This window comes from Triturus cristatus, chromosome 2_1 (assembly GCF_964204655.1).
Source record: "Triturus cristatus chromosome 2_1, aTriCri1.1, whole genome shotgun sequence".
NCBI lineage: Eukaryota > Metazoa > Chordata > Amphibia > Caudata > Salamandridae > Triturus > Triturus cristatus.
Genome location: NC_140581.1, coordinates 126361328 through 126382834, shown reverse-complemented (window position 1 = coordinate 126382834; position 21507 = coordinate 126361328). Strand labels below are relative to the sequence as shown.

At 43.8% G+C, this 21507-nt stretch overlaps 1 protein-coding gene across 1 annotated transcript in view; it reads right to left on the bottom strand.

Moving 5' to 3' along the window:
• Positions 1-13258: 13258 nt before the first annotated feature.
• The window catches only part of NOL6 (nucleolar protein 6), a 530178-nt gene continuing 521929 nt past the window's right edge, over positions 13259-21507 (bottom strand). Inside the window, exon 26 of the mRNA XM_085628873.1 lies at positions 13259-13778. Coding sequence (XP_085484999.1) covers positions 13629-13778 — 150 coding nt within the window. The 3' untranslated portion in view covers positions 13259-13628. The remainder of the gene's footprint in view (positions 13779-21507) is intronic.

The following is a 21507-nucleotide window of genomic DNA, read 5'->3' as shown; positions in this document are numbered from 1 at the left end:
TGGGCGACCCGGGGCTCGCGTAGTCTCCACAGCCTCCAGCAGAAAGGGCCGCTCCGTCCCCCGGCCACAGCCAGCGCAATAACTCCAGAGGGGAAGTAGCAATCGGCGCGAAACTCGCGTTGAGTGTTCAGCCTGGCATCAGCAGTACCTACACGGGCTCACAAGCGGAGAGCGAGTGGTCCATAGGCATATAATTAATGTGCAAGCAGGTCGGGCAGCCGGAGCCTCACAACAGCGCGCCCATCTTGGTCCGGCGCCACCTAGCGCCCCCCCAAGAAGGTTTTACTTTTACATGATGCAATGACAACCATGAATTTCACTGAGTTGGGATTCTACTATAAGATACAAGTTACCATCAACCTAGTATACTCCATCTAGATTATGTTAACAAATTATACCCCACTATATTCCACCAAATGAAATGGAAGCTACTTAACCCTGATATCGCATAGCTAAAGTTCTGTTTCCTTCGACAAACATTTTGTACCTACAACCAACTGTGAGTTCTTCGATCTAAACTGGTTTTTACTCCTATCTGTCCCTTCTTTCAACAGGTCTCGTACTAGAGAAAATTGCTTCTCATTGCAAACTGATAAAATAGGAAAACAGGTCCCCGCAAAAACAAGAGTAGTCTTCAACCATGTTTAATTTTAGGATAGCGTGAAAACATAACCTTTCTCCGCATTTATAACCAAGAACTTATAAGGAACCCCAAAATGGGTAAGTATTCTCTCGCCTAAATACCTCTCTTCTCATTAACTAATGCTTAAGAGCTGTGACACCCCTGCACCATGTCTAAAGCACATCTCCAAACCTCATGCCCCACACCTCCCATATAGGTCAATCTTCAATCAACATCCAGCTCACAATACAACAGCACAAAGGATCCCAAAGCAAACTGTATTGCTTCTCGACCCAGTCCCAGTATATAATGTGCTGTAAAAAAAACAACAAGACTGCCATCAGAATGATCCCCACTCCTAGATAATCAAGTCCAAGGAGCATTGCTTCATAAACATATGTAGTGATGATTATGTCACCGCTTGTCAGACGTGATACGGGAACCCCCTCTAGCCAAGGCTAACGAAGAAGCCATTGCCATAGCAGACTGAGCCCCGATACCATCAGGCGGTTGTTTTTGTCTAACGTGTAGCTGGTTTTCATACAGAGGACTATCTGATAGTATATAGTTCTTTTCTGAGTTGCACTTCATTTCTTTTCTCCAGGAAAACCTATAAACAGCTAATCCTCAACACATGGTTCCTTTGTCCCATAAATGCAAAAACTGTCTATTTTGGATTTAATTTGTGCAACTGCTCTTCCTCCTTCAAGGTATGTGGATAGAAAAAAGTTGGCAGTTGTACAGTCTGTGAAACATGAAAAGTTAAAATCTTTCTGCACGAAAGCAGACCTTGTTCTAAGAACCAGATTATCTGAAATATAGGTGTGTGAGGAGGTTTAACCGAGAGACCTTGAAGCTTCCCAACTCTTCTTGCTGAAGTGACAGCAATAAGAACAATCATCATTCATATTAAGATTCTCAATAAACAACTATGGATTGTCAAACAGAGATGTTCCACAATACTAGGACATAATTCAGGTCCCATTGTGGCAATGCAAAGGATAGTGGAGGAAATGTAAGATTCAGCTCTATCAAAAAACCAAGCTACCAGGGCCAACCTAAAATTTGGAGTTGCTCTGAAATGAACCAATAGGTGACAACTCCATGTTCGGCCAACAGAAGTGTCACTATTAAAGAATCCATTTTTTAATTGAACATCATACACAGAAACAGTTCAAACGACCGACATATATGGATTTTGTCTAGGATCCATTCGCCATTAAATTACATCAGTCACTTCTACAGATAACCAAAGGGGTCTACATTCATCCACTCAATTTCCACGCCTGAAGACTGAGTCAGACCAAGATCAAGGGGCCAGGCAGGGCCTACTGGACCACATGCGTGGGGGCTGAGGTAGCGTGCCTCAACTGTCCTGGGTGCTGTCCTACTATGTCTGCTAAACTGGGCTACAACCCCCTCAGCACCCGACTTTTAGTGGTAACAATGGTGAGCAGTCACAGGCTTCTCAGGGAGGGTAGTGTAGGGGTAACGCATGATCAGAGCGCAACAACACAACTAACAACGCAATAATGTGAAAGTCCAGCCGGGTGCTTCACTTTCAGTAAGGGAATATGCTTTATTCAAAACATACCAGCGGCAGAGTCATACAGCAGTCTTACTTGGTCCAGACGGAGTCCTGAAGCCAGTGGCGGTGAGCACCTAACGTCAGACAGTGACCTTCTTCCAGGCTTCGACAGCCTTGGCAGAAGGCCGGTTTGGTGGTTTCGACAGGCTTTCATCCTTTGTTCTGGTGAGTCTTGGTGGCAGTCACTCTTGGCCTCTCTGGGATGTGGGAGTGACAGTCCTTCCAGGTGGAGGTCTCAGGTGGCAATTTAACAATTTCAAGGAACTTTGGGGCACACATGGCGAAGTCCGATAGTCCAATCTGTGTTGGCAAGAACTAATAAATCAGGATTTGCGACGGTCTGGAGATCATACTTGGCCAAGTGCCCTGCCACCTTTAATTGAAATTCACTTGGGCTCACGACAATAAAAAAAAAGGACACCTTTAAGATCATCTTAAATCGAGCGAAAAATGTTTTCTCTTTTACAAAAGACAAAGAGGCCTCAATGGCAAAAAGACACGCCTGGACTTTTATTAATTCGTTTGACTGATTTCCATATGGCCATGTCTGAACTGGGGTGGTGGAGTGAGCTAAATAATGATGATGGATTGAACCCAGATCTGTTGACTGGGGATGAGTGCTTGCAATGTTCAACACTCCGTTCATCTGCCTCTTTGGTTTTGCTTTGTTCGCCCTAAGTTGCTCACTTTGCCACTGGATTCAAGATAGCCTGGCTGATGATGGCTGATTAGCCAGAAACCAGTCCCAGGATGCTTGTTTCCGATCCAGGGAAGACGTGGCTTGGCAGTTCGGGCTGGACTGTTCCCATGAGGTACAGGGTCAGACTGATTTGCATATGGCCATGTCTGAACTGGGGTGGCGGAGTGAGCTAAAGAATGATGATGGATTAAACCCAGATCAGTTGACTGGGGGTGAGAGCTTGCAATGTTCCACACTCCGTCCATCATCCCCTTTGCTTTTGCAAAGTCCGATAGGGCATGCAGACTAGCGTCAAGACCACCAGTCCGTACTTCAGCACATTGCCTTGAGGCAGTAGCTTGGTCAGGAGAAGTCCACTCAGAACACTCTGGGTCAATGAAGGGATAGACGCTGCTTCAGATCTGCAGGGCACCTTAGGGTGAACATCAAAGGTTCACAGGATACTTCTTCGAAGGTGGCAGGGACTGCTCAGGGTACGGTTCATTCAATGCCATGGGCATTCTGACCACAACTTCCGTGCATGCTGCAGGTGACATAAGGCAATGTCAATCCCAACTTTTGTCAGGCAGGTCAATCAGGCAACCTCGGGCAAGTGCCACAACTGACAACAGGGATGATGGCAAAAGCCATTCTGGCACTTTTTGAGAAGTGCTGCAGTTCCTCTGCTGAGTTCGGTCATGTGCTCTCCGCTGAGAGCATTGTAGTCATGCTTGTTGCAAGTCTCTGATGGACGGACAACAGCACATGAGTCCACCGCTTCCATCCACACAAGCAGCCAGCTCCTCCTGCGGGGTCTGCTTGCTCCTTCCCTCTCGCTCAGGCAGGACTCCTTTGGCATTTCCAGGACAATACAGGCACTTCTTCCTCCAGGTCAGACTCCAGGTAATGTCTCCCCACTCTGAGAAGTTCGCTGTCATGCAGACTCTAGCTTTTGTTGCACAGTAGTCCTTTGTGTACTCCGTAGAGTACCCCTTCCTTGGACAGGGAGAACTTGCAAGTGGAACAACAAGTGGGTCAACATCTACCATTCTTATACAGGGGTGGCCAACAGGGAATGCAGAGTCTCTGGCTGCACTATCAGAGTCAGTTTGGATCTGTTCTCCTTTCATGTGTCCATCTAAGCCAGTCTTCCAGACTCAGCCTTTGTTTAGAGTAATGCTCTTCACAGCAGGGTCGTTGCCAGGGTGGAGCACCTACAACAGGTATGAGCAGTGTGCACCTATCACCAGCTGCATCTGACAGCAATCAGGAAGAGAAACAGAGCTGACCCCATGTTGAAGGACCTTTCACACTCTGACAACAGGAACACCCTTAACATCAACCGAATGGCAGTTTCAGGAGGACTATTCAGCAATTCTCTGTGCCAAAAGAACCTAATCAATGTTGAGACAGGAAGCTTGTCTTCACTTTCTCCATATCAGTATCTAGGTTAACGCCCTCCAGTCTGCACAACGTCAGTATTACACTTCCACTGTCTGGGAAAATACCCCCATCTCTAGCTTGTGCACATGATCAGGCCAGGGGCTTCCAAAATGGAACCCACCGTCCTGTGTTACTTTGGCTCACTCAGACACTCATGCAGTGTGTAACGCGCGTCTCACACACAATATGCATTTATTCATGTGCCCAAGCATCTTGACGCAATAAATCTGGGTCCATCGTTATCAGCTTAAACTTATAGGAGGGGGGGACAGTATGGTCACATCTTGGGATGCAGATAAAAAGGCCTTGTCATACCAACCTCACTTGAAAACACAGTGTGCTGCCACTAACTTGATACGCTGATTTACACATGTATGATTGATGGTCTCTGTGTAAAGTGGTGGTGATGTAAAGTGGGAGAGGTAGAGGTGTGGCGCAGCGGCCAGGGTGGCTGACTCCGGAGTGCAGGGCTTACGGTTCGATCGCCAGCAGCAGCTCAGCTCAGCACTATGTGACTCTGGGCAATAGCTCACTTAATCTCCCCGACGGCCCCCAGCACCTTGAGACCCTTATGGGTGAGTAGTTCGCGCTTTACAAATACAGGATTTTGATTTATTATTTAAAGTGCTCTGACACCCTATCCTGTAACGAGTGGGGCTATATAACTAATTAAATGCATCTGAGAGATAGTGGTTATAAAGACTTGAGGGGCACTGTTAAATATGCACCAATGGAATTGTGTCATTGTTGCCCATGTCCTTAAACAACCAAGTGCTGACCGTTAGACCTGCCATAAACAGCAAAGGCACTGAAAATAGTACCAACGGGATAACTATCCCCCACCTTGAGAATGAAAACTTGTTGAGGGCCTTCCAGTAATACTTCTGGAGCTGTCGTAAGATAGAAGCCGCTTTAATGAACCTCAGGGAAGAGCTACTTGCTGCCCAAGATAAACAGCAAACACTAATACTACTGGGACCCTTGGAAGCATCTGATGCCATGCCCAATAAAGTGCTCATCAAAATAATTTTCAACTGCCAAAAGAAAAATCCAAAAACAGAGAACACACAGAAACATTGTCTGACATCAAAGGTATATGTTACCGTTGTGGTAGCATGTCTCATCTAGCCAATGACAAAAGATGTCCTGCTCTAGGCCAAAGATGTGCTTATTGTAAGATGTCTGGGCATTTTGCACGCGCTTGCCGCAAATTCAAATCTGTTAAGTGTACAATGGATGAATATGAGCAAGATATTGAGAGTGCGAATTCAGATGATGATGCAAATAAGGTGTGTTGTATAAATGACAATGAATGCAAGAGGAAAAAACCTATTTGCGAAATAAAAGCAGGAGGTGTACTAGTAACCTTAATGGCAGACTCTGGTTCTCCCTACACAATAGTAAATAAAAACAAGTGGGAAGAGGTATTTTGTACGAAAATTGGTAACCACCTTGAAAGCCCCGACATACTAAGCTACACAGGTGAACCCATAGACCTTCTGGAGTTTCGTAAACGTACCTTTGAATTCAAAGGGAGAGTGGCTGTCTGCAAATTATATGTATCCGCAGTAGGACCGTGTGTTTTGGGTTGGTGGGATCAAGGTGAACTTGGAATACGTCTTGATCCCAATTGCCTAGATCCAGTGTTAAGTATTGATCCTCTACAAGAACACCAATGTGAAGATTTGACTAGTAGATTTCGTAAAGTTTTCTCAGGGGATATAGGCGACCTCAAATGTTTTTCCCACAAAATTGTGCTTAAAGACTGTGGTAAAGCATGCATCCATAAGGTTAAGAACATTCCCCTAGGTTTCAAAGATGAAGTGGAGGGAGAAATAAAAAAAATAGTGGATAAAAACATTATTAAAAGTATAGAATCATCTGATTGGGTTGCCCCCTTCTTGTCGCGCGCAAGGCCAAAGGCAAAATCCATTTATGTGTGGATTTGAGAGAACTAAATAAAAATATCTTCATTGATGTGTTTCCTCCTCCCAAGATATCCGAATTACTATCAGCGACTAAAAATATGGTATGGTTCTCTTCTATAGACTTAACGTCTGCGTATCACCAAGTCCCCTTGCATGAAGACAGTAGACATCTTACGGCTTTTGTCACTCAGATTGGCATCTTCCAATTTAAACTTGTTCCCTTCGGATTGGCATCAGCTGCTGCTATGTGCCAACGCATCATGTACCAGTTGTTCAAAGATATGAAAAACATACTGTTTCTTTCAAGATGACATTCTCATCATGGGGAAAGATTTAGAGGAACATAACAAGGTTTTAACCAAAGTCTTACAAATTCTGGAGTTGAAAGGGTTAACAGCTGAAAAATCTAAATGTAAAATTGCCACGAAGAGTGTAACATACCTTGGCCACGAAATTAGTGCTTTTGGCATCTGCCCTAAATAAGTGCTTATTGATGCTATCAAAAAAGCACCTCCTCCCCAAAATAATGAGGAAGTCAGGTCCTTCCTTGGCTTGGCTGAATTTTATTCCAAATTCGTGTATAATTTTGCTGACAAAATGTATTGTATTAGACAATTGTTGAAGAAGGGTCGTACCTTTTGTTGGTCGGATGAATGTCAAGAATGTATGGATGGTATAAAGAAATATCTGCTCTGCTCCAGCACTTCAAGGTTTTGATCCCAAACTTAAAAGTTATATCACTACAGATGTCAGTGAGAGAGGACTTGGAGCAGTACTTTCCCAGTTGCAAAGTATTTGTATTTGTATTGGGGATTTATAACGCGCACGGCTACTCAGAGGAGTGTCCCGGCGCGGTACCAGCAAAAGAGATAGAAAGGGAAGAAGGAGAAGACTAATAAAATAAGGTTTTAAGTTGTTTCCTGAATAGGGTGGGATTTTGAAGGCTGCGGAGCTCCAGAGGAAGGGAGTTCTAAGACTTAGCCGCAAAATAGGATAGAGAACTACCCTCTTTTCTTGTCAGACGGATTTTGGGCACAGACACCAAACACATATTCGAGGATCGAAGGTGTCGGCCCGGGACGTAGAACGAAAAACGTTTCCTCAAATACCAAGGGCCATATTCATAGAGTGCTGCATGGGCCGGCATGCTTTTAGCGGCAGCCAATGTAACCTACGAAGATGTTGTCTGACACTGGTGTGCTTGGGTAAATCCAACAGCAACCTCGCTGCGGCACTCTGCACCACCTGCAGTTTATCAATAAGATAACCAGGGAGACCGATATATAAGGCATTGGCGTAATCAAGGCGAGAAGTAACCAAGGCCCTGATTACCGTTTCTTTGGTGGAGAGGGGCAGCAAGGTCAAGAATTTCTTGAGCATCTTTAAAATGCCAATGCAAGTGCCGGTCAATTTACTGATTTGCTTATTAAAACTAAGTTTTTCATCAAACCAGATCCCCAGATTCTTCACAGGGTCTGCTCTGAGTGTGTATTTGCGTCAAGGGCTCTTACTCCGATGGAAGAGAAGTATTCTGTAATAGAGAGAGAGAAGCTCTTGGGTGTTTAAGGGGACTTAAGCATTTCAGGCAATTCGTTTGGGGTACTTGTGTCACTTTACGAACGGATCACAAACCCCTTACCAAAGTTCTTACATCACTCGGTATTAACAATGTTTCCCCCAGAATTTCTCGTTTCTCTGCACAACTATTGGATTTTGTTTATGATGTTGTTTACATCCCAGGCATTCGGAATAGAATTGCGGACTTTTTGAGTGCATGTCCCTTACCCGTTGGTAAAGATATTGGTGATGATTGGGACCAGTGGTTCGTTGCGAATGTGTTTAACAATGAATCAGCGAGTATATCTCACGATGACTGGGTGAGTAATATATCTCGAGCTGAAGAACTTCATGCTGTTTGCGATTTTGTCCTCAAGGGCTGGACTGACAAATCTTCCTTCCTTAAAACTGTCATCCCATTTTGGGAAATTAGGAACAAATTGTCCTTTGAAAATGACTTATTACTCAGGGGTGGTAAACTTGTTCAACCTAAGGTTTTTCGTGATAAAATTGTTAACTTATGTCACGAAGGTCATTTAGGAACCGTCAAAACCAAATGCAGAACTAAGCAGTCCTATTGGTGGCCTGGTATCGACAGGGACATTGAAAGGATTGTTCGAGACTGTTTTGAGTGTACTAATTCAGATAAAAGTTTAACCATGTTCAAACCAGATTTACATCATATTGTAGTTCCCGATATGCCTTGGGAAAGGATTGGTGTTGACATTTTTGGTCCGGATAAAACCACAGAAGGTTCACAGAAATACATTTTTGTGGTAATTGACCATTTTTCTAAATGGCCCGAGTACAGGATTGTGGAGAAAGCGGATACTGAAAATCTGTTGCACTTTCTTGGTGATGTGTTTGCTAGGGAGGGTCTCCCTAAGGATTTAATCTCTGATAATGGAGAGCAATTTGTTGGTGAGAGTTTCAAGAACTTCATAAAAGAGACTGGAATTGTACATAGGACCACATCTAATTATCACCCAGAAGGGAATGGAAGCGTTGAGAGCTTTAACAGAGTTATAAAAGGCATTATTGAGCTTTCTTATAGCAATGAAAAGGATTGGGAGGTTGAATTGAGAAAAATGGTTGGTGCCTACAGAGTCACCAAATGTCAATCTACTGGTCACTCACCATTTGAACTGATGAGAGAACGTTCTCCCTGCACCAAATACAACATGGGTTGGCTTGGTTGCACTAAAATTGTTCTTTGGAAAGGGTCAAGCTTTCTTTGCAGACCAACCAGGGTCGTTTGGTTGAGAAACACATGGATGTTAATAAAAGGAAGAAAGTCAGTTTACAGGTGGGAGACGTTGTGAAGGTTAAGAAGGGAAGAATTGTACCAAAGGTGAGAATTCATTTTCACTTTCCCCTCAAAGTTGTTAAAATTCTGTGTAATTCTGCACTTTTGAGTGATGGTAAAGTCTGGACCGCCAACAGGATAGCCTTATATAAACCACGGATGGAAGCAGAGCACACTAATGTTAAACAGACGGTCAAGTATGTTTGCATTGATGATATCAATGACACTGTTATTACGGAGTATCCCACCTACATTGAACCTGTGGTGAATAATGATGGTGAACAATGTTCAGGACTCACTACTCCTAGCGCACAAGGTATTTGTGTGTCTGAAGATGTAGTTGTGATTCCTCGCACCAAATGTATATGCTCCAAACCCAAGCGATTGAAGGACTATGTTACACGTATGGATTGTTAACAGAAATGTATTCAATTTGTTTCTTGTTTTTTTGTGTTGTTTGTTGTAAGGGGGGGAAGTGTAGTGTTGGTGCTCATGTACACGAGCCATCTTGTAGTGAAGGATTGAGTGCATGCGCTACCTGACTGTGGGTTGGGAGGTTCTAGAGTGTGGGACTTAGTGTGGAGAGAAACAGTTACTGGCGGCTGTGCCCACACACCTCTGCTGTCTAGGGGGTTTAAGATGAAATAAAGGAGTTTGCATATACTTTCCACCTGGTGTTTAATTGGAACTCAACAAGAGGCAGACTCCAGCATTACCATAAAAACTGGGCCTTGAGATCCAACCACCAGCAGCTCCTCGCCATTCCCCGCTTTCGCAAGGCAAGGACAGGTGGCACAGCATGGACGGTTAGGACCGCAAAACTCTGGAACGCCTTGCCACTCCCACTCTGCCTGTCTGCGTCAGAATCAACTTTCCGGCGAGCCCTAAAAACCTGGTTCTTCAATAGCTCCTAGATCCCTATGTACCTGTGTCAGTGGCCTGCTCAGCGCCGGGACACCTCTGTTGGGGGGAGCTGTGCGCTTTATAAATTTCCAAATAAATAAATGGCGAGTAGTGGGTTTATTCTTCCCCGTGAATAATGTTATATTTGCTGGCCCAGAGTAAGCTCTAGATGTAGAGTTTGTTTAAAAGGCCTTCAGAAACAGGAACGCCTCCTACATCTGGAAAAGTGGAGAATGTTTGGGCCATACTAACTGGATGGCACTTGGGATTTGCTTGTGACAGTCTTGTGCTATTGGAGTACCGCGCCCGTCCGATTGAGCAGGTTCTTCCCATGAAAGAGGTCAATGACTGTCTTGGACCTCTGGCTTTAAGTATTGACGGCTTGAACCACAATTGCTGCTTGGCCACTTCATAGTTCGTGGACATAGTTGCATGTAAATAAGGGCACCCAATTTTCCTCAGTTTCTGTTCCATGCCACCCCTGCACAGGATGAGAATGAACTGGTTCTCTTCTTTGGAGCATTCTGTAACCAGCATAGATGTCACACTTGTGCCAGAGGTGAAAACCATGGCAAGCCATTATGATGTGATAGTGGTCAGCCAGAGAAAGAAGTCAACAAACTCTTACATTATCTTCCCTTCCATTTTCAGACAGGGCACCTTATCCATGTGAGACACATATTTTCTCGTTTTGGGAAGCCACAATCATTTTCTCAGCCAGGGTGATTCCTAAACACAAAGTTTATTTAGAGTCTGGGAGCCCAAATACATGGTGTTTAATGACTGAGGTTTCAGAGCAAGGCTGTCCCTAAACTTCATGGGCGTGCTTGAGAAATTGCAGTTGGTCTTGAGGAAGGGAGTTTGAGCCACCGACGTGGGTCCGACTGGCAGTCGCCTCAGATCCTTAGGACCTGAAGGAGTGCCAGTGGGATCTGGTGGGATACCAAAGATTTTGGTCCACTGTTGCTGTCCGCTGGGGAAGGAGGTTGAGCAGAAGCACTTCAGGAGTTCATTCAGTGGAACAGCATGGTGGCCTAGAGGTACCTGAAGCGTTGTGCAACCCCATTACAATGCATGTCGGAAATCCAGATTCTGATTTTTGTGTTTCTTGTGCAACTTTCTGGACTTACCTGAGCGCTGTGACTTCGATTTCGAACACTTGTGTGAGCCGTCTCGGGAACAAGAGCGTGTCTGCATCCTCGCCTTCGATCAGGACAGCTTCTTCCTACAGAGCTTGGCGATGGCAAGTTTGGTCTCACAGTCTAGATGGCCTTGCGGTTCAAGTCTGCACAACAAGGATACAACTCAGAGTTGTGTGAGGTACTGAGGCACCACAGGCAGAAGTTGTGGGTGTCTGTGACCGACATCTGTCAGTGACAGTCATGACCTGGTATAAGCCATGTCATTTTGGGACCTATATCTGTAAATCAAAACCAGCCAACACATGTTGCGAGGTAACCCTCTTTAACTAAGCTCAATAATACATCATCGCTAAATCCCAGCGAATTGCGACCTATGAACGGAATCTATATTCTCCTGAAACCAACTGAAGGGGGGAAAAATAGTTAAGATACAATTAATATGGGAAGTAAAAATAAAGAGTAATAGAAGGTACTATTACAGCATGATCTACTGTGTTAAAACGATTGGATTCCAAGCAAACATGCACATCATTGAAAGATAGCGATTTAGCCAAGAATTAACATTGAGCCTCAAATAAAGAAGGCTACCCCAAAACCTGTGTTAGCTGGTTTTGGCTTTAAAGCTTTTTAAATGAAACCTTGGAGTTCGACATCTTTCATACAGTTTTGATTTGATATGGATTTATTGACGCCTAATAGGATACAATCATTCTATATGTGGTGACACATTTTGTTTATAATATCCACTAAGGAGCACTGTAGATGCCATGACAACCTCTTCCAAGGATTCATAAAGGAATGACCGTAGAGATTTTGTGTCCTTTGAGAGTAAATGCAAGCAGCATCCCTCCTCCAATAGTAGTCGGTAACACTCCCTGTGTTTATGGGAGGCACACTCCTGTGAGTGTCGACGCCCAGTCCTCGTATATGGACCCTTCCCTTCTTTGAGGGGGATCTCTTACGCCTGCAGGTCTGATCTCGTTTCAGATTTGTGAGTAATATCAAAGTGGAAGAGTTGCACTACTTCTTGTAGTATCTAGCGAAATTTCTACCTTATCAGTGTTAAATTGCAATCACAGAGCTCTGTTGACTAGTTTTTGGTCAACGAAGATGCATTTTCAATCTTGTTGTTGATGCACACCAGTGTTGTTTGATTTGACTTTGTAGTTTTTTAGTTAAACTGTGCTCTCTGGTTTGTTCTGTTGGTAATATTTATTTCAATGTCCCATAAACTACAACTGGATCCAGCTGAAATCCTTTGGAACTGGTTAACTGCAAATGGCAGCTAGGGCATGACCAAAAGTATCATAGTATGAGAAAAATATATCCATAAATGAGAAACATTTGGATACAAGTATCCCAAGTTAAAGAGGCAAATAGCACTATTTCACCACAGGTGTATAGCTAGATACAAGGAGTTGGCTTTTATTCGCATAGATAATGAGCACTCCTCTGAACTCGGTGCCTTCTAAATCTTGATTGCACTTTCAATGATTGACTCGAGAGCACTTATTTCTGTCGCGTTCTCTGGGTTTACCTTTCTAATCCTACACAGTGTTTTCTATATCAATGACCTTGACTCGATTATCTGAGGTATTCTGAAACTGACAGCAGCTTTACGCTAAAAAGGCAACATCTTGCTCCCTATTTTTTCCATCAGCTCTTTTGCTATATGCACAGCCTTACATTAGCTTGGCCTTACAGCCTTTTCAGCAGACTATGGGACTCCTCTAAGATTCTGAGATTATCCACACAAGTCTTCTACTTGTCACAGATTAGATCAAGGCTCAACCTAGCCCCAACAATAATACCGTCATGCCATTAGCTTCTTCAAAGTTCTGTAGTATCACTGTTGAGAATATGGTATGACACAGTAAACTTGTGGGAGTGGAAATACAAACACTCAATAGACAGCCACCGATGGCTCCAACAAACGGGTCAAGCGAGACCACGCCGCACCTCTTTAAACGTAGCCTATACCTGCAGCAGGATAAAACATCCTGAAACTCACAGACTGCATAGCCTTTGGGAAAACTATGCTTACTGTTCAAGGCAAGATTTGTTTGGACTGAAAGAAAAATGCATACATGTACCTATCTTGCTTTTATTTATTGCAGTAGCATGTTCGATAAAGCAAGATCGCTTTATTTGTTATGTTTTTGTCACTTGGCACCCAAGATCGTGACAGGGCAGAACAGATGTGAACATCTGGATACAGTTTTCCCAGCCAAGATGGTCTCCAGCATGAACTTCATGAGCAAAGAGGTTCCTACTTGATTAGACGGTTTTCTCGTGAAGACTTTGTGCACAGTTTTCTTTATAAAATCACATTTGTATACAAAAAGAATGCATACGGCAGTCCAAGGAAATATATAATCATTAATCAAAAAGTATTTCCACAAATTGGTCTTATGCACTGGCTACAGATATGCAAGATGGACGATTCTGTAAGGCCCTGGTCTAGATATTCCATTTTTCGGTGTTGGCTTCCACTTTTCGGACCAGACCGGCCCCCATGATCTCAAAGTCTTCGACAACAGCCTCCACGTTGGGTACCATTACAGACTCTGTACCTCGCACTTCCATCATCCTTCCTTTGACGTTGGTAGTCTGTAAAACATGAACAGAGAGAAAGAGAGGAATGAGCTACATCGAGATTTGGGTCAGACTGCGAGTTGCATCTTGATGGAAACCAATCATCCAGTTTCCTGAGGTGCATTACTTTTAATTAATCGTGCTCAGCATGCAGAAGACCAAACTCGACAATTAGGATTGTGGTTCCCAGACTTCTGTTACAAAACATGCACAAATGGAAAGTTCACGCCTCCACCCTGAAGCCTTGGCACGGAAGATGCATCAAGTCGAGGTACATAATTGCGTGTGTTCAACCGAATATAAACTCTTCGATGATGCACCCGAAAAAGCCTCAGGGATCACTGCCTTCCTTTCCAGATCAGCCCATTAAGGTTTTATTGAGAAGCAAATTGATGTACATGGACAATATACGCTCCATGCTTTAAACAGGGCTTGATTCCATGACAAGTGCAAATTCATATCTTCACTGCCCCAATTTTTTTTTACAATTTTTTTTATTTAGGTGGAATCATTTCAGTTGTTGAATTTCTGTGAAGGGAGAGTACCAGACAAACAGAGGGAAATAGGAGAGAATGCAAGGCCAGGCACCCCTTAAATGGGCCTGGCGGATTGGGTATAAATGCACATGTTTCACAGACCAGCAATTGTTTGATTGCAGGGAGCGTTTGGATTGAACACCACCAAATAGGGACTGATCGTCTCAATTCTCCATGATCTGGTCCCTTCGTGTTACTAGTGAGTGGTTGGTTTGCCAGGGCCATATCCCTGGTACAACAAAGTAATGAACTCAGGAGGAGCAACCGGGACTCTCTGAATGGAAAGACACCTCAGATACCTGGAACTGTAAATGACCATAGGGTGCTGGGCCACACATTAGCATGCATTATTCAATGCCTTAAAAACTAAAAGTTTTATTGGAGAACCAAAGCTCGAAGACATTACAAAGGTTTCCTCCAAAGGATCCATAAATGGGGATAAGCCTTTTGCAAGTAATTCAGGGACCCTCAGAGCGTCTTGATCTCTTCTTTGGTGCCTATACATAGAATATTTTGCAATTGCACAGGCCAATACTAACGACAGCTCAAGTTGGCATTTTTGGAGAAGAAAAAACATTCTCAGCTGAAAGCAGTTCATCTACTTCTACATAATTTTCCTAAATAAAATATACTGTTTCTATATATATATATATATATATATATATATATATATATATATTTCAAAAACTTGTGTCCGCTGCTTAGAAACGCACTCAATGAGGAAGCAGGGCCCCGCTATTGGTAACAGAGTCCTTTATTAAAGTACAAAGCCGGCATGTATTTCCAGATGTAATCCAAGATAAGCCCTACGCGTTTCGCAGCTCCTGCCGCTTGTTCACGGGCTGGCGTATGGATTCAGGCAGATTTGCGAGAGTGCGTGCAAACAGTTCATTAAATACCCAATTATCGTCCCCAGGTGGGTTACTTAGTAAGTACATCGCAATGACATCTGGGATTTGCAGTTTTGCTCTCGCATTAGTGTTCACCTTTAAGTGGGTTCCGCCCTTCACATTATTTACGTGCATGTTAAAACCTCCAGTAGGTCTCTGTATAAGACAGCCGGATTTAGTTACACTGTTCAACTTCTCATTCTGCCATTGCGAAAGTAAAAGTACCTCACAGCAGTGTAACTAAAACCGGCTGTCTTATACAGAGACCTACTGGAGGTTTTAACATGCACGTAAATAATGTGAAGGGCGGAACCCACTTAAAGGTGAACACTAATGCGAGAGCAAAACTGCAAATCCCAGATGTCATTGCGATGTACTTACTAAGTAACCCACCTGGGGACGATAATTGGGTATTTAATGAACTGTTTGCACGCACTCTCGCAAATCTGCCTGAATCCATACGCCAGCCCGTGAACAAGCGGCAGGAGCTGCGAAACGCGTAGGGCTTATCTTGGATTACATCTGGAAATACATGCCGGCTTTGTACTTTAATAAAGGACTCTGTTACCAATAGCGGGGCCCTGCTTCCTCATTGAGTGCGTTTCTAAGCAGCGGACACAAGTTTTTGAAATATATATATATATATATATATATATATATATATATATATATATATATATATATATATATATAAAGCTATTGCAATACGAAAATGTTACTTACCCACAACACAGTTCTCCATCATGGGTGGAGCTTGAAACACTTCAGTAAAAAGAAAATCTCTCTAACCATAAACCATGTCTATGCAGAGGCACCATTTCTTTATATTTTATTGTTTAATACAATAAAAAACATATCGAAAATAGAACTTTATAACAAACACTTCTTTTCGAACCACTATTTTATAAGCATGCTATTTCTCATTTAGGAAAAACTGCACTGCCAAGACACCCAAGACCACCAAAGTGCCAGCGTACACCAGAGTGGCAAATGATCCCTAATGTCGTTTTGCTGGTTTACCGACATACATAGGATGATATCAAAAACTGCTATCAATCAGTTGGCTACATAGTGGGAAGGAGGGGGTTTGTTTTTATGACTTTAAAGAAGATAGCCCTGGTGAGGGATAGGTGTTACGGATCATAACCTTTTCTTCTCCACCATAGGATCTTAATACTCCTAATCGTCAGGAGTAAATAGCCGGCTCATCCTTACAAAGAAGGTTGCAGAGCAATAAGTAATGGAAGGGAGAAAGAAATTTACATTAATATCTGTAGCATATGTTTCCAGGGGAAACCTGGGCTACTTGAGAGTCAACTCTGGATGCAAAACTCATAAGCAAGAATGCTACTATGTTATGGACTAACTCGGTCTCTTTTGCAAACTCCAAATCAAGACTCCTGAAACCAAGCACACAAGAATTGATTTTCCAAATCTGAAAGACTCGAAGGTGGTCCAGATCTTTTCACCTTCTAGGGGCACATGGAAACAACTAGAGGTCTCACCAGCGCCAACACAATCAGGAGCATCCAATGCGCACTGCCAGAACTACAAAGAATCAGTATCTGTGAATGAGTTAGAACAATTTTTCTAAGCACCTAGGATGAGAAATTAATAGTACTCATCTTCTAAAAAACATATTCCAATTGGACTAAAAAAAGAATTTAAGAAAACAGACTAGGAAAAATAAATCAGCCACTTCCAAGATAGAACACGGGACATGCTCCGGTTTAAATTCACGATGGAGGGAAAATTCTAATCTATCAAAAACACTCTGAAAAAATGCAATTGAGGACATTACTTTGAGAATTATTTTAGTACTCTAAATATGCCACTCAACTGGTTGTGTGTATGCACAAGGATTGAGTGTTGCCTTAAAAGAGTGCCAGAGATCAATGTTGTGACTGATATCCATAGCAGTGTGCTCCTAGAGGGCGGGAAATAGACCAAGGCGATTTTTCTAAGAAGGATTTTATGAGCAGAAAGTCTGTGTACAAGGTTGGGGACAGTGAATCTATTATCAAGCTTAGTTGCACCGAGCATTGACACTCCTCTGAAGACATCTCGTACATAGCCAGGCATTAGGGTTCAAACAAATATATGATAGGACAAGCTGCACAAGATGAAGAAAAACAGCTGCCTACAGTGTTACCCCAGGCTAAAACAACTGTGCTGCAGGGAGAACATTGATAACACTGGCTGGAGGGATTAAAGACCTTTTCTTGAGTAATGCATCATGGACGGACAAATGAGGAAACAGAATCGCTTTCAAAACGCAGAGAAAAAACTCCGATTATAGGGGATAGGGACATCAGACGAAGGGTTGGAGGATGAGGAAGAACCCTACCTTTCCATTAGCTTTTATGACTAGCATTCCGATAAGGGAAAAAACAAACACCTTGAGGGTACCTGTCTGATCCTTCCATGAAATGGGAAGTCTTTAAATAGACACATTCTCACCATCCTCAAAGCACTGTCAAGAATACTTTTCAGAAGATGAAAATAGGCCCAGTGAGATCAGCCAATCCTGAAGTTACAGGGCTTGCAGGATCTGCATCACCGATATTCACCCTATTGAATTTGTTCTTTCACAGGGCCTTGTTGGGGAAACTCAGGTACAGGAAAGTGAGAGACTACACCATTCTTCATACCCCACTTAATATCTGTTAGCCAAGAAGACTGCAAAATACGTTTTCTGCTTCGTCCCTAAAGGTGCCCATACGGTGGAACGGAGGATGGGGATGCAATGGAGAGCAGGTAGTGAACTCCAATGGAAATATTATTAAGACCAACTGGTCTGGGATGCTTTTAACATGGATGCGACCCATCCGAAAATCAGGACTCGCGACTGAGCAAAAAAAACATTAAAGGAGGTACATTGGCAATAAAGAGGACTGCTGAGGCGTGCTAGGGTATCTCCCCCTGCCCCTCGCGGAGGGAAAAGAAAAGCTGAGACATGGATCATTCCAGGTTTGAGGAAGTAGTGGATTCTAGACTTCAGCATTTGATGTATTGATAAGGAGATGGAGAAGTGTAAAGCATATTTGTGCTTTCACCATCAAAAGGCATGTCCATTAACCAGCGTCCAACATCTCACATCATTTTCAAGGCGCTTGTTTCCATATATTGGAATCAATTGTGTTCAGTCTGGTCCTCAACAAACACTTCCATGGCACTTTTAAGCTTTTCATTAAATAGCGACAGTAAATAATCTGACCAATTCGAGGCACCCGGTTATGTCCAATAAGGCATGATTGTTTCAGGATAAAAAGCAAAAGGAGCTGGTGCACATACAAGCAATGCTACCGGAGAAAAACACTTTTCTGCCTAATGGATTTATGTTTTTTGACTCCCTGTTAAGGGGAGTGGTGTTTAAGGCACACAGGCAAACACTTTGCTGACGATGCTTGGATCAGCAAACATTCCACATCTGAGTTAGCCTGTAGGAAGAAGTGATTCCTGGCTGACTGATTTTCACCTCCCGCTTACTACCGAGGCAGACAGGTGCCAAAACAGACATTGTGATAGTACCAGTTTGTAACATCAATATTGCTGGTGTATTGTGTTTTGCATTGTGCCTTCCGGTGATTTGAATTATTATTTTATACTATAGTTATGAAATGCATACAAGTAAGAGGGGAATTCTGGGCAGTTCCAAATTCAGGTAGAGAGCAGCTCCATTACAAAGCACCCTACAACACCAGTGACGCACTGAATGTGCTCACCTCAAATGGCTGTTTTTCTAGCAACGTTTTTAGACATAGGATTAGCAGAGTGCCATCCACGCCAAGCTAGAAACTGACAAAATCTTTTGTCATTTTAACAGCAAAGTCTCTTAGCATAGGGTTGGTTAGTGCCATCCATGCCGAGCTGAAAAAACTCAACTCTCACTACTCGATTTCCACGCATGAAGGTGGAGAGTGTGAATGTTTAGATGCAATGTACTGCCCTCTTACTGCAATAGGAGATCCTCCTGTAGGTGCAGCCTGGCAGTAGGACCGATGCTCATGTTCGGGATACCATACTCTCTGTGCCCAATCCAGAGCCACAAGAATGACTTGGGCCCGACCTGCCCTGATCTTCTTGAGAAATCAGCACATGAGTGATATTAGCAGAGGGGTGTACAGGAGTCCTGAATTGCACTTGAATTGAAATGAGTCTCCGAGCAAGGAAACTCCAATGAGCACAAGTCCTGACATTCTGCTATCTTGATGGAGGTGAACAGATTGAGTCACGGTTCTCCCCTGACACGGAATGGACCTTGTGCCTCCTCCAGATATAGTCACCATTCATGAACCACAAAGCATTGATGGCTGAAAGGGCATACCCTTTCCACACAATCTGAAGCACCCACTTGTCGGAGGTTATTGGATACCACTGGGACAGGTGGTGCCTAATCCTGCCGCCAATGGGATGCTTGTACTGAATGGAGGGTGCACTAAAGAGGCTTAGAGGTGGCTGCCACCAGAGGGGTGGGGGAATGAACAGCTCACTGGGTCTGATTCTAGAGTCCCGGTGGGATTCACAATACCGCAAGAACTGAACAGGTGGCTGTTCTGGCGCGTACGGCTGGTATTGTGCCCATACGTGCCCCGGTCATGACCGTGTTAGGGGTGAAAGGACTGCTGCTGGGAACAAACAGATAAGGAAAGCTTTAGAGATCTGGCAGTGACTTAGCTCTCCCGAAAGTGCATGAGCGCAGAGTCAGCTTTGTCGCCAGACAGGCAGAAGCCATCGAATGGCATGTCAATAAGGGACATTTGGACATCCCCCAACAACCTAGCGGACTGCAACTAGGCGTGGCGACGCAGTGCCATCGTAGAAGTCACGACTCCGCCTAGGGAGACTGTGATATCCAACCTAAACCTGATTGGGAACTTCGTTGCATTTCGACCACCTGCCAAGGCTTGGTTGAGGATAGCACAGACCTCCTTCAGGAGTTTGGGAAGTAGCTGTGCAACTGAGTATAGAAATATCGGCACAAGAGGCATGCAGTGTTCATCGACTACAAGGCTAGGCTGGTGGAAGAGAAAAGACGCTTCCCAAAAGGTGTCCAGCCTCTTGCAATTCCTGTTCAGTGGGGAAGAAGGGAACTCATTTGGGTTGAATACTGAAGTTGGGGCCTGCACAACCAAGCCCTCCTGGGAGGGGTGCTGGGAGAGGAAGGCTGGGTCTTCTGGTGCAGGGTGATGGCGTCAGGCAATAATGAACTGCACAGGAGCCAAAGTGCAAGGTTTAGCCCAAGCCCCCAGAGAACGTTGTTGAGGGCTTCGCTAAAGAGGAGCAGCGATTGACCATGGTGGCGAAGGATGAGCCTTACTCCATGTGAGGAAACACGGTGCATTATATGGTGTGGTGGTGTGATCTTACTGTGTAATACACTACCAACCCCTTTAGAACCAGTCATGTTTTGTTTGTTAAACTTTAGCTCAATCCTGGGTAGCTGTGGCTCTGATTAGTCAGGCTTACAGAAAGGCACAAGTGTAAAGCATTTGAACAGTACCAAAACAATTGAAGAAGTACATGAGACACTCAAGAAATCAGATACCAATGTATAAAAATAGTTTTGATTTTTTACACCAAAAAGAAAAAGACCCACCAGAGGATTCCGAATATACAGAATCTACAAGGTATAGTCAATAAGCACTTTTACCTAACCCTGAACAAGCATTGGCAAATTCAATAAATTTGGCACTTAAAAACATTTTCAAGAAATACATTGGTAAGTATCAATGCGGTTACTTAGAGTTACTTTAGGGGACCAACTCCTGCAGGGAACCATTCAGGGGGACAAGCAAGGTCCACATAAACATGTATCTCCTCCAGAAAAGCTGGCTTCAGTTCTGTTCCAGCGTCAGTTGCTCCTTGTCACTGACTTTGATGGAGTGCGCCTGATGCAAGGAATACAGGATGCTGAAGATGCTCAAGGATGCTAAAGACGCTGTGTTGTAAATGGTGAAGTGATTGGCCACAGGGGTCAACATCACTCAATGTCCTCTTGAACTTGGCAGAAGTCCAGTCGTCACTGGGCTGCTTTCAAATATGATAGTGTTTTTCATTTTTTTCTCAGTAACTTGCCTTTTGGGTGAACTAGTTGCTCTCCGTCAAGTCTCGCTGACTCTGGGGCAACATTTGAGCACTAGGTCTTGGTCCCTTGGTCTGAACGGTGGCGAGGAGTGGCAATCAAACTCCGGACTACCAACTCCCCCAGGCAGGCTTCTTCAGCTGTTGTGGCCCTGTGCTGCTAACAGGAGGTCAGCCAACTGACCACTGGAGTCACTTGCTCCTCCCAATCCGGCTTCAGAAAAAAACAGTACG